This window comes from Mastacembelus armatus, chromosome 22, assembly GCF_900324485.2.
Source record: "Mastacembelus armatus chromosome 22, fMasArm1.2, whole genome shotgun sequence".
NCBI lineage: Eukaryota > Metazoa > Chordata > Actinopteri > Synbranchiformes > Mastacembelidae > Mastacembelus > Mastacembelus armatus.
This window is the reverse complement of record NC_046654.1, coordinates 13293152-13305850: the sequence shown is the minus strand read 5'-3', so window position 1 is coordinate 13305850 and position 12699 is coordinate 13293152. Positions and strand designations below refer to the sequence as shown.

The 12699-nt window shown below is 44.0% G+C and overlaps 1 protein-coding gene across 8 annotated transcripts in view; it reads left to right on the top strand.

The window, feature by feature from the left end:
• LOC113125879 (AT-rich interactive domain-containing protein 1B-like) overlaps nt 1-12699 on the top strand; it is a 188974-nt gene that overhangs the window by 19342 nt on the left and 156933 nt on the right. For 4 of the 8 annotated variants that reach the window (XM_026299538.2, XM_026299510.1, XM_026299519.1 and 1 more), the window contains exon 1: nt 7871-9591. The exons of 1 other annotated variant lie outside the window; for it this stretch is intronic. In XM_026299538.2, the coding sequence (XP_026155323.1) occupies nt 8326-9591 (1266 nt within the window). In that variant the 5' untranslated portion in view covers nt 7871-8325. Of the gene's footprint in view, nt 1-7870; nt 9592-12699 lie in introns of those variants that run through there. 3 more of the 8 variants (XM_026299499.1, XM_026299480.2, XM_026299473.1) reach the window with 1 other exon arrangement.

Genomic DNA, 12699 nt, shown 5'->3' with positions numbered 1-12699 from the left:
CTGGACAGAAATGAGTAATCTAATAATTTATTTGTGTATTTTGGACAGGCTTTGATACAGTGTGTAAATTTCTGATCTGCATGGATAATTTATAGCCTTCAAATGTGTATTGCATCATCTGGTCTTCAGATCTGTTTGTGACCGAACTGCTGAAGCTTATCACAGATGGATTCAACTAATCTTCAACTGGCTTTTTGCCTTTATGGCCAACTGTACTTTAAAGACTCCTCAGGATTCTAGATAAATCCGTTGCATTGCACCAAATGTAATGGAAAGTAATCATATTGGGAGTCTTTCATGGATTAGGCTGTTTTGAATGTGACTTATAATCTCTTCCATTTGTGTGAACTACAATGATGTGCACTGGGTGCCTGGTAGAGATAATCTTATTACCCAGTTGGCTTTTGTTTTCTGTTGTCTCGCTTTTATTCTTTATTAAAACATTTTGCTGCATTAAACATGCTAATTTGTAGTTGGGCATAATTGGGGTCTTGCTTTAAAAACCTCTCCCCTGTTTGGTAGAAGATTAGAAATTTCATCTTCAGGATTATGCATAGAGTACACTGAAAGCCCATGAAATATTCTTGCTGTCCATTATGTTTAAAGCCACTCAAGCTTATTAATGTGAAAGAAAAATGCATTATTCGCCGGAGAACACAATTGTCATTTGACAGAAACATGTCAGATGGAAGCTATTTTGATTGATGGGATTGGTTGGCTGATTAGTTCTTGTGTAATCACTATGCTTTGGAGATCAAATTCATCAAGCCAAGCAGCTTTGAAATCGAAAAAAACAATCCTGGTCATTCTAGTTCAGTGTTTTTGAGGATTGTTAGAAGTAGCCCGACATTTGCTTTTGGAGCAGAAACAGCAAAGCTGTCACATCGTCCATACCAATATGAAAAACAATAAACGCAGCTCTGGACACCAGAAGGGAGAATGTGAGGCAGATAAAAACCAGCAACTCACACAGGAATCCTCGATGATCATAGGTGGCTTTTCATGAGCCTCAGAAGTGGAGAGATCAGAGTTTCAATCTTACTATGAAATGATATCTCACAATGTGAAATGATTCCCAGATCTGCTAAAAAAAACAGTCAAAGAAAGTGCAAAGAGAATATTCAGGTGTCAGTATTTCTGCCTCGTTCACCTAAGGGTCTAATAAGTGATCACAGAAAATGGGGAATCTCTCCCCATAATGGTGAGCAACTTTTGATTTTGTGTCAAAACATATTTAAAATTTGAACAGTGCCGTCATTTGTGTGGCGTGCTGTTCTCTCCACGGCGCTTGTCACGGGAGGCGTCACGGCATGCGGCTCCAATACACAGGGCTCCTTTTTTATTTTTCTGTCTGACATGTTAAGTGTGATGGTACAAAGAGGTTCCATTTTAATTGTTTGGACAGATCACTCAAGAGAGCACAGCTTTGATTTTGGGTGTTGACAGAATAGGCACAGGCTTGCTGAGCTGCTTTGGTGTCTGTCTTGCCAAATCTGCCGTGCACCGTATTGATTGTGATAGGCTGTTTACCTTGTGCTGCACTTAAGCTAAAGCCCAAGCATTGTCCAAACTTTCACAGTTGCTGTCGTTGAGGGAATTAGGTTACTAGAAATTGCTATGATGCAGAGATGACTTGTTATTGCTCCGCCATGTTGGATGTGTACGCCAAAATCCATTCAATCAAATCTTGACTGTCAATCAATTTTTATTGGATAATCCCTGAGGAATGTATAAAGAAAGCTGTGCAGAAAGCTTAGCGACAAACAAGTCATTGATCTGTGAGCGTGGCTCTACGGTATGTGTAATATCTGTATTAAATAAGATGAATGGGCACTTGAGCTGTGCCATGTAGGCACTTTATGTAATAGGAGTGTACTTCAATGAAGCCTAGTGAGCAGAGAGATATCACCTGTTGATGTCTCATAATGTAATAGAACAGTCTTTTTGAATGGGCAGGATCCATAATGTCACACAGTCCATTAATATTCTCCTGCTGTGCCCACGTCTTGGCTCTGTGCTTTGGGGAAATGATTAGGGTGACAGACGATGGGGCGATGACACAAGAAAACAACTTCGCCACCTCCCTTCTTTTCCTCGCCTCCCCTTCCATTTTCTTCACCTCCCCTCAACCCTTCAACACAACAGCCACAAATTACCCACTTTGCTCGCAATATTATCAGGGCTGATCGTTGGTGTCCATAATTAGAGTCTTAGTGTTGTCTAGCCCCCATTAGGCTAACAATAGAGCCTTGGAACAAGGCCACTTTGGGCAAATAACATGTTGAGAACACTTGACTTTTGTGAAGAGACAGTGAAAAGCATCTGAGGCCATTACTGATCCAAACAGCCTTGAATGGTTCTTTGGCGGCTGGCTCTGTAAAAGCCTTGGATAGGCAGACTGAGGAATCTTTGCAGAGAACACACATGTACACGGGCAAAGATGCGTACAATGCAATCACAGCAACTGCAACACAACGATACGCGTCTTCACGCTCAAACAGTGACGGTGTTTCCCCGTTCTGTGCCCATATTCCTTTGACAGAAACACAAATATAAATATCATCACACTGCAACCTAGTGGAGCTTGTATTTCAATCACACAGCGTTAGATAGCTCGCTGCTGAGTTTCCTCCCAGGCTACAGAGAAATAGAGAGAGAGCGCTCTCTGTATTCTGAGCCCAGGCCCTGTTTGATCTCCGTCATCGCCCCTCTAAGACATCATTGTGTAACAGTGTAAAAGCGGACGGCTTCATGGAGCGAAGGAAATATCAAGGAAGTTATTCATAAATATTAGATAAGATCAAAACAGCCGGTTGCTCTCAGTCTCTGAGCTCCTGGGTCAAGCCATCCACATCCCTTTGATTTTTCTTTTTCCACACAGGCTGAGCAGGGAGGATTGAGCATGCACTGAAATGGAAGCACCCTCTGTATAAAGCTCAAAAACAGGAAAATACGAAAAAAACATGCAGAGTCCAATCCTGTTACTAATAAGTCACTAATAAAGCACAAATCTACTTTTTTGTTTCATTTCTGATCAACACTGTTCATTATTCATAATTCACTTGTTTTGTTTACTGTCCTCTAATGCACAGCGCGCCGAAACCTGAGGAGATTAATAGGCAACATTCTCCAAACTCTTCCTCCTCTCCTCCGGAGCTGACACAAATTGGTGAAATATCACTTTGATCATGCCTCCTGAACAACAAACAAAACACAAACCTAATTAGCCTAATTCAAAATCGTTCCAAATGCCTCTGTTTGTTATGAAAGCCTTCCTTCTCAGTGCCGCAGTTAAAGATAAAACTCACTTGAACTAGTGTCAGTGTTTTACTTCTGGTGTTTGCCTGTGTGTCCGTGTGGGTGCGGGTTAACTAAGCAAATGGGTCCCTAAGTGTGTTGTGTGACCTTTGACCTTTCAGTTGACAGAAGGCAAGGGGTGCCAATTCCTCTGGTGCATCAGTGCTTTTGTCTCACATATGCCAGAAGGGGGCTTTTACCAGACTTACAAGCTCTAGTGGGTTTTTCTATGTGGGGGAGCTCACTAAGCTGATGCCTTTGTTGATGCTACTCAGTCCATCTGGGTTCCTGTGGGAATAAAAAAGCTTTCTGATTTATTGCACCACATTTTTGTCAACCCCAGTAAACTCTGGTTGTTGGATTGTCTAATGTACTTATTATAAACTGGATATAAACATCCAGTTTATAGTCATATGAATATTTATAGAATTGATTTTACACATCTAACCGCTGGGTTTTTTATTATGGTCTTGATGCTCATCAGCGGCTTTACTATTAATTCATGAGTATGTGAAGTCCACCATGCAATAAGCAAATAGCACATCCTTTGCTGCTGGTGGCTGCAGCGTATCAGCATCTGTTTGCTAATGGAGGTTTTCTTTCCAAGGGCAGCAATGCACCAAAGCTATACAGCATTTGAAGTGTTCACTTACTGCAAGCAGCATGAAGTCTACCTTGCAATGCTAGCGGATTAGCTCACGATGCCTCGCTAACATATGCAATGACTGCCGGCGAGCTCTTCCCCATTAGGTTGGCACATCAAAGGCGGCGGGAGAAGTTCTTCACAGGCAGTTAAAAGTGGGCTCAGTGTGGATCTTGTAAATACCGTCTTTGAGTCTGTGCCTCTCGGGGGACACTTCACACACTCCAGTCAGGAGAAGGGAGGGTTGGGAAGGAGAGGAGCAGTGACAGGCATCAGAAGGGGAGGATAGGATGGAGGTGTGTGTGTGTGTGTGTGTGTGTGTGTGTGTATGTGTGTGTGTGTGTGTGGTGGTGGGGGGGTGTTGTGAGAGCCCAGTCCCCTGTCACTGACAGGATAGGATCTGTGGATGAAGAAAATCACTCTCCTCCACTCTCCTTTCTCTGTCTGGATCTTGCTCTCATCCTCTTCCTCCTCTTCACACTTCACATGATAGCTGACAGTGAAAGTAGAGCAGAGCTGTTTTCCGTTTTCTTTTGAGTCATGTTTTTCATAACACATAAATAGAGCGTGCGGCATCCTGGGAATTCTGTGATTCTGTGCTTCAGTTTTCAGGCGGACACAATAGCATCCACTCTTCTCAAGTGTTGTTGAAAACATTTTATCCATCATAGCCATTTGTAGGGCTCTGCTGAGGCCCTCGACTCCACAAGGAGCAGGAAGGAATAAGAGATGTGTTTTGTTAGCAGCTACAGAAACGCGCACACACACACAAGCATATACTTTATATACCATACGCTCCAAAGCCCATCGTTGCCTGGTTTTGCAGACTGATCAATGCAAATGCTTTTATTTACCCAAGCCTGAAATGAAAAGACTGTGGATCAATTTGATGCACTTCCATAGGGTGTGCTCACAAAAGCTGTCTGGCTTTTTGTCTCAGCTGTACCCCCCCCTTACTTTCTTAGCCATCCACTCTTCATTTTAAACAAGACCCCCTGAGCCCCCCACCTCCCTCACTAATGCAAAATATACTACTATACTCTATCACGTAAACACACCGTCATGTATGCATTCTCTTTCACTCTGCATACTCTTTCTCTTTTTCTTTGAAACACACCCACAGTGTGACACCAGGGCTACATCTGTCTGAGCTGTGTGTATCTGTGTGTGCATGTGTGTGTTTTTGTATGTTTTGGGCTGACCCACTTTTTGTGCTTGGCCAGGCTTGTACTGCTGCTGCTGCTGCTGTCTGCTGTGCTGTGCTGTGCTGCCAGGGAGAGATCCCTGCAGACTCCCCCAGAACAGACTCCAGCTCTCCTCCTGACAGACACTCACCATGGCATGTTATCCCCCTGCAGATTCGAGACCTCTGCCTCTCTGTCAGTGTGTGTATGTGTGTTTCAGATACACCTTGATGCAGATGCACAAATGAATGCTCACAAAAATTCATGCACAGGGGTGCACAGGCAGTTGCAGCATTTTTATCAGCACAAACACTCTTGCACACATATTCAAAGCACATACCATCCCAGATCTGTATATTTTTAATTCCATCCACCCTCCTCCGGCTCCTCCTCCTCTCTTCCCTGTGTTTGTCTGGAGTTATTGTTTCAATCTTGCTGCATCAGGGAGCCCCTGAAGGTTATAAATTAAACATAAATGCAAATGCGCTGAGCCATTGCCCTCCTCCACCTCTCTCCTCCCGCGCACACACACACACCCATCCTCGCCATTCAAACAGATCAGTGTGTCTGCGAATTAATAGGAGAACAGTGGGCTTTTTTTAATGAGCGAGAAAGGAAAATTAGAGTTGCAAAGCTACAGAGCGGCACACCCAGAGCTGCAGCCGAGGCAACGGCTTGAAAAGCCGGGCGCCATCATAGAATATGCTAATTCTCCAGGTCCCTCACTGTCAGCCTTACTGTTGCTCTAGATGAGATCAGAGCAGAAGCTTTGATCTGGGACACTGATGGGAGCCAGAATCGTCATGTGCACAAAGTACAGAGAGCAGGAACAGTGTGGCTGAGGCTTATTCTAATCAGAGAAGGTGCATATCACTTGTATTAATGACAGTCAACACTGAAATCCTTTAAGACAATATAGTTTTGTATATATTCTCTCTCACACACACACAACACACACACATCAAGAGTGGTCATTTTCTCTCTGTCACACTCACAGAAGATGTGAATGTTATCTCTTCTCAGAGTATCCTATAGATAAATTGCTATCTGGTTGTGTGGAAGCTCTAGGCTGGGCCTGAGCACAGTGTATGAAAGACGCAAAGGAGACTCAGGAGTTGGACCATAACAGCATTAAAGCTTTTATTTTCTGCCATATGGGCTCATAAAGGCAAACGACTGGGAAAGGTTTCCAGGGATGTCACTCACTTTTATTTATCTCCAGTGAGCGAACTTCCATTTAAAAAAAAAAAAAAAAAAAAAGTGGAATTAAGACTCTTGCTGTCATGACTTTTTTCATGTGACATGAGGAAAAAATCACAAATTTATATTCTCAAGACTTTTTCTCATTTGATACTAGCCAGCTGAAACACAAGGTGCGTTTCTTCCTGTGTTTATATACTGTCTATAGTTTAAGCTCAGACTTGTACTAACACCGTATCACCAGCAGGGGTCTTCCCATTGTCACAGACATGGCTTCATTGTGAATGATCTTGCACTATACACAGAGTATAAAGCTGAGCGTTTTGCACCTCCTTGTTTTGAACATGTAAAGCAACAATTAGTTGTTAGAAACACGTGGTCGTCACTATCTGGAGTCATCAGCATCAGTATGGCCCTCACCGCCTCCATTACAAATCATCTTCCTCACATGTGTTCCCACCAACATCATCATTATCATGGCCATCCTCAGCACAACTCTCAGCCACTATATTCTCCTCTTCCCACCTCCCCTTTCTCCCCTCAACCCCTCTTTCATCGCAGCTCCCTCTGTTGATCAAATGCATCTGATCTCATCAAAGCGAACCCTCTGCTCATTCAAGTCCCAGCAGACACCCCGGCTTCTTTACTAAGCACTATTTTACATTTATATTTGAATACCACTGATGGGAGAGCAAATCTTGTAGACTTTGGTTTTGTGTGGTCTTACACCACAGCCTGGGATTAATATTTCTTTCTTTATTTTTTGTTTCGTTGTCGTTAAGACCCATTTTTCTCCGACTAGGTAAATCGAAGGGATGAAATTAAAGAATGTAGCATTTTATTCAAATAAGAAATGAGGAATTGCTTTAATATTCACGTTATATTCCTATGGAGACTTTCAGTGAATTTATAGTGACCTGTCTGCATGTTTTAGCTGCTATCACACCAAGTTTAGAGAAATCTTATATAGTTTACAGTTACAGATATTTCCATGGCTTCCATGGATGACATGATTGCTTTGCTTTTTTTTTTTTGTTGACAGTGAAAAATCCTCCTTTTCAGGTTGAAAAGAAGTGATTGGAGGGCATAGGGGATGAAGTCTTTGGTAGAAATATTACATTATAGCTGCTATAAAGTGTGATTACATTCTTATTCCGATTGCGCACAGCTTGTGGTTGCGTGTCCGACTCCTGTCAGAGCTGCAGAGAACTGGCTTGAGCCGAGGGACAGAGAGGGTGGGAAGAAGGAAAATCAGATCTGGATTAATGCAAAAAAAAACCTCACACGGGCAAAGTTACCGTCTTTTGATGTATTTATTTGAAGGATATGTGCGGAGCAGAGGAGCAACGTCAGTGCGTAATCTGAGATTCACCTTTTCTCCGCTCATTTATTGTTTAAAAATAAAACGCATGCTAAACTGAGGGATAGGATTCATTCCTTGGTCGTCTGTGATGCAATTACTAAAAGAAATCTTGTTATTATAATGGCGGTAAGGAAATGTGTGTCACCTCAAGATACTGCCACAACGCTGTGTCTCTTTTTACTGTAAAATCTAGATCCAAAGCATCGTAAAACGCAGAAATATCAAAATGCAACGCGCGTAATGGCTCGCTACTCCAGTCCGGATTTTCCATGTGAGGCGCGCTGGAGCCCTGAAGGTGGATAAGCTGGTGGAGCCCGCTCTCTCTCATGCCATGCTGGGCCACAAGGGCTCCGGGAGACGCTGCTACATATTACCAAGAACCGGGATGGAGGAGAGGCGGAGGGGGGAAGAAAAAAAAAGTTTCGTTTAAACCTGGCAGAGAAACTTTCAACATGAAGCCTCACTGACGCACCATTTCACCACTACAGCAGCAACACCAGCGCTAGAACAAGGCTTGCTTTTCTACTGAGTACATTTTTCACCTCCCAGCTTGTTTTTTCTTCCCCTCTTGTATTATTTTCTGTGTGCAAGACTGGTCGGTGCTTGCTGTCACTGCGCGCTGAGATGTTGGAGTGACCATGGCTGCGCAAGTGGCATCGGCGCCGACCAGAACTAATAACAAAAATAAGAAATTGTCCAGCGGTTTGGGTCCTGAGCTAAATTCGGGGAAATCCGGAGGAGGAGGGACGGTACAGCGAACTGGACCGATGCTGGGTGCCGGAGATGGGACTCTGAATAATGTAGACCATCACCGCCTAAACGAGCTCAACATGGTCCATTCAACTTCCACGACTCATAACGCTCCGGACGGCCACGACAAGGATGGGAATAACCTCACGTCCGCCTCGGCGTCGACTAATTCAACGGCTTCCTCGATGGAAACTGGTTTGATCGCGAACCATAAGCTGAAATGTGTGGGGAGCGGAGATCCCCCTCAGTCTCAACCGCCGCCGCAGCAGCAGCAGCAGCCGCAATTCGGCCAGTTTGCGCCACATCAGCAGCGGCAGATCCAAAGTAACAGCACCGTCAATAACAACGGCCAGGGGCCCCGTGGGGACAGAGGTATGGATCACCAACACCATGGTGGCAAAGAGAACTTGTTGGGGGGACAGGAGGAGCCCCAGCAGCAGCACATGGCGGGGAAAGGTGAGGGGGACCTCACCTGTAAACCCGCGGAGAGGATGATGGGTAACAGGTATGAACACACTAACCTGGGGTCAACTAGTAACAACTCTGAGTTCAATAACAACTATTACACTCCAAGGCCCTGTTATGAGCAACATGGCGGACAGCAGCAACAAAGCAGTGGGATGGGGATAACGCACTCCTCGGCACATAACAACATGGAGAACTCTCACGAAGCAGGGTACCACAACAGCCAGTACAACCAGTACCCGACGTACCGGTCGGGCTACGGCGGCGGGGCCTATGGAATGATGGGCCCCGCTGGATGCCGGCAACCTGGGAACATGATGATGGGCAGCAACTCTTCTGCAAGCCACGGCAAGTCTCCTCTGGGAGCTGGTTCGGGTGGTTTTCAGAGGTTCCCCGGACAAACTCAGCAGCAGCAGCAGCAGCAACAGCAGCAGCAGCAACACCCTTCAGGGGCCACTCCGACCCTCAACCAGCTGCTTACATCCCCCAGCCCTATGATGCGGGGTTATGGCGGTGTCTATCAAGACTACAGCGGCCCCACGGCGCAGCAGCAAGCCGGAATGGGCCTGGGGAAAGACGTTGGGCCCCAGTATGGATCCACCTCGGCTCATGGCTGGGGAGGACAGCAGAGAAACCACCCGCATTCAATGAGCCCAGGCAACGGAGGGCAAGGCCTCGGCAGGACGCAGGTAAGTTTTGCAAACTTCAGTCACCGACTCCGCTGTGCGTCGGTGCACAGTTTCTCAGCGCTGGTGTGTCATACATAATTAGCAGGTGTGTGTGTGTGTGTGTGTGTGTGTGTGTGCGTGTGCTAAACACAAATACAGTATGTACCACATAGAAGGTGCATTATGTGTTGACACGTTGAGGTTTTTAACAGACTTATACAATATTGTGTTTTATTCGGAACATATGAAAGTGTGCGTAATACTGACTTGTCTAAACGTGTTAAATATTCGATCAACCTGAGCCTTAATATGACACACACACACACACACACACAACATTATCCAAAAACAAACAAACAAAAAAAAAAACAAGCAAATAAACGCTTCATTGATTATACTGTTTTAATTAGCCTACAACAATTAATACGCTGCACCAGACACAGTAGTTCACATTTCGGTTGTGTATTCTCTGTATTATTCCAAGGTTAGTTCTGTCCCGTAGAGTAAAAATACAGTTTATATTGAGAAGGTTCACCTCTCTGCCGACGTGGTGTCAGACACGTTGCGAAACGCCCTTTAGAGGACGTGCTGTGTTTGAGGCGCTAGTCGAATAAAGTGGAATATCCCTGTAGAAAATCCACAATAATAGTCACAGTAAACGCTAATGTTCGCTAATATTTCCCACCTCCATATATTCAACTGATGTGTGAAAAATCAAACGCACACCGCGGCAAAGGACAGCCCGGCTGTGCCTCTCTGCGCGCTCCGTACCGAGCTGGAGAGCGTCTGTGCGTCTCGTCTATTCCCGTGCAGAATTTGAAAAGTGGAGGTAAACTGGATAAAAGCTCTCAGCACTCATGGCTCACAGTTGACACCCAGTCTGCCATCTGATTGGCTCCTTGTGGCCCCGCTGGGCAGACTGCACTCAGAAAAAAACATGAGGATTCTTACACAGATCTTTGACCGTGGCGCTGTAGTGATGCTGCATTCACGTCTTGCGGGAATACTCCAAATTTGGAGGCCGTCCAATACAATAATTGAAGTTTTATTAAGGTTTAGGCCACTCCTGATAATTATTTTTCTCAGTTTTTCAAACTGAACAGAAAAGACTGCAGTGTCAGTCCAAAATGACAGTGAAAGATTAGATTTTGTATTTCATGCAGAGTGAGTTCTTAAATGACTTGGTGTACGTCGAGAACTGTTCTATTAAACTTATCCAGGTTAATGTAAATATAAACTGTCCAATGCATTTAGCCTTTTCCATGAGGTTGTTGATGCATTACAAAACACTTTGTTTGAAATTCATGAACAGATTTACTTTTTGCTGGAAACACCTGAATTCACAACCACAGCTTTTGCACTGAAACCTCAGAAACTTGACTTTTACTGTTGAGCATTGATGCAGTTGGGGGTTGAATGCCTTGCTCCAGGGCACCTTAGTGGTAACAGTTGAGGAAAGGAAGTATGCTAAGTGTTATTAATTATTCAACTATTTCTCCTGCTGTTTGGGGCCACTGCAAGGATTCCTTAGCGTCCATGAACGATGTGGAGAAACACTGCTGTTGTCAGCGTCATGCGGACCTGCAGCCAGGGGAGAGTAGCTGCTCGTTCAAAACTCTGAACCAAAACATCACAGTGTTTCTCCAGAAGAGCCATTACTGTGCCGTTGTTTTTGATGCACTAAATTATGCACACTGCTGGATGGCACATCTGGACGACTGGAGGGCAAGATGGTTGAGCATAGCTTACACTGTCTGCCTCTCCTCTCAAAGCAAAAAGCAGTTCATTAGTCTACATGGTTTCAATCAAAGGCAATTTGCGTTGGGTGTTGGGCAAATGAAGTGAATGTTTTAGCGTGGGAGGATATGCTGTGGTATTGATTGTAGCAAGTTATGCACTGATAGGATGGTCACCAGAAACCTACAGTAATCTCACTTTGCATTGCAATAATTAGTAGTGATTATGTTTGTATGTGTGTGTGTGTGTGTGTATATGTATGTATGTATATATATATATATATATATATATGTATATATACACATATATGTGTGTGTGTGTGTGTGTGTGTGTATTCTATAGCATGTCAGTTGTATTAAGCCTCCTAAACAAATCTTGCATTTAACATTTTATACTGTAAATATATAGAGAGAGCAGTTTCCCCCAGTGTTTCACTTTAGGAGTAAGTGTATGTGTTTTTTTTTTTTCTTCCTTTTTTTACTTACTTTTTTCTGACTCTATCAACATTTCAGTAGTAGTATATTCATGCTACAAAAGCACTATGTTTAATTCATATCTGGAGCGGTAGCACTGCTCTCCTGTGCACTGACAGGCTGTGTGAGAAAGGCGAGCGGTGTAGTGCATAATGCTGCCTCCAAATTGGCCCCGTGATATGACTGTGCTTCACTTCAGAGTGCGTTTGGTCGAAGCATGCCTCTGTCACCTGTTGGCACAGTTTCCCCTCTTTCTAATTCAATTTCCCTCCCCACCGCCTCTCTTCAACAGCAAGCTGTGAGTGAAGCAACTGCACCTCATTTCCACCACTGTCTTCTCCCTGAAACTCATTGAAATGAAGACAGAACCCGTGTGTGTGTGTGTGTGTGTGTGTGTGTGTGTGTGTCTGTGTGTCTCTGTGTGTGTTTGTGTGTGTGACATATGTATGCACACATCATTGCTACAAAAGACATGGTATTTAGAGGAGTGTGTCAAACCTGCTTTCTCATCAAAATGACATTGCCCTAGTTTCTCAAATTACCGTGGCCTATTTAATTGATAGAAAACATAACAATCTTCAGTTTCCAGGTTGTGACCTTCTGCCTGAACGTTTGTCTGCACATCAGCTGCTTCAGGTCCGGGGTGTACCATGCATGTACCTATACAGCACTCCTAATGACTTATAGCATTTGAACCGCAAATGAAACAGCATCTTCTGGCTCGTCCTGTATGTGTAACAAGGATCCGTCTGTAATCTGTTAATCAAAACACACAAAGAGAACAATAAAAGTAATTAGGAGATAATAATAAGGGCTTGGTAAGTTGGAAATAGTGTTGTTGCTTAGATAATTACAGCAGCAACTCATTTAAAATCTGACCTCATAAAACAAAAATGAATAGATATCTACAGATTTCCAT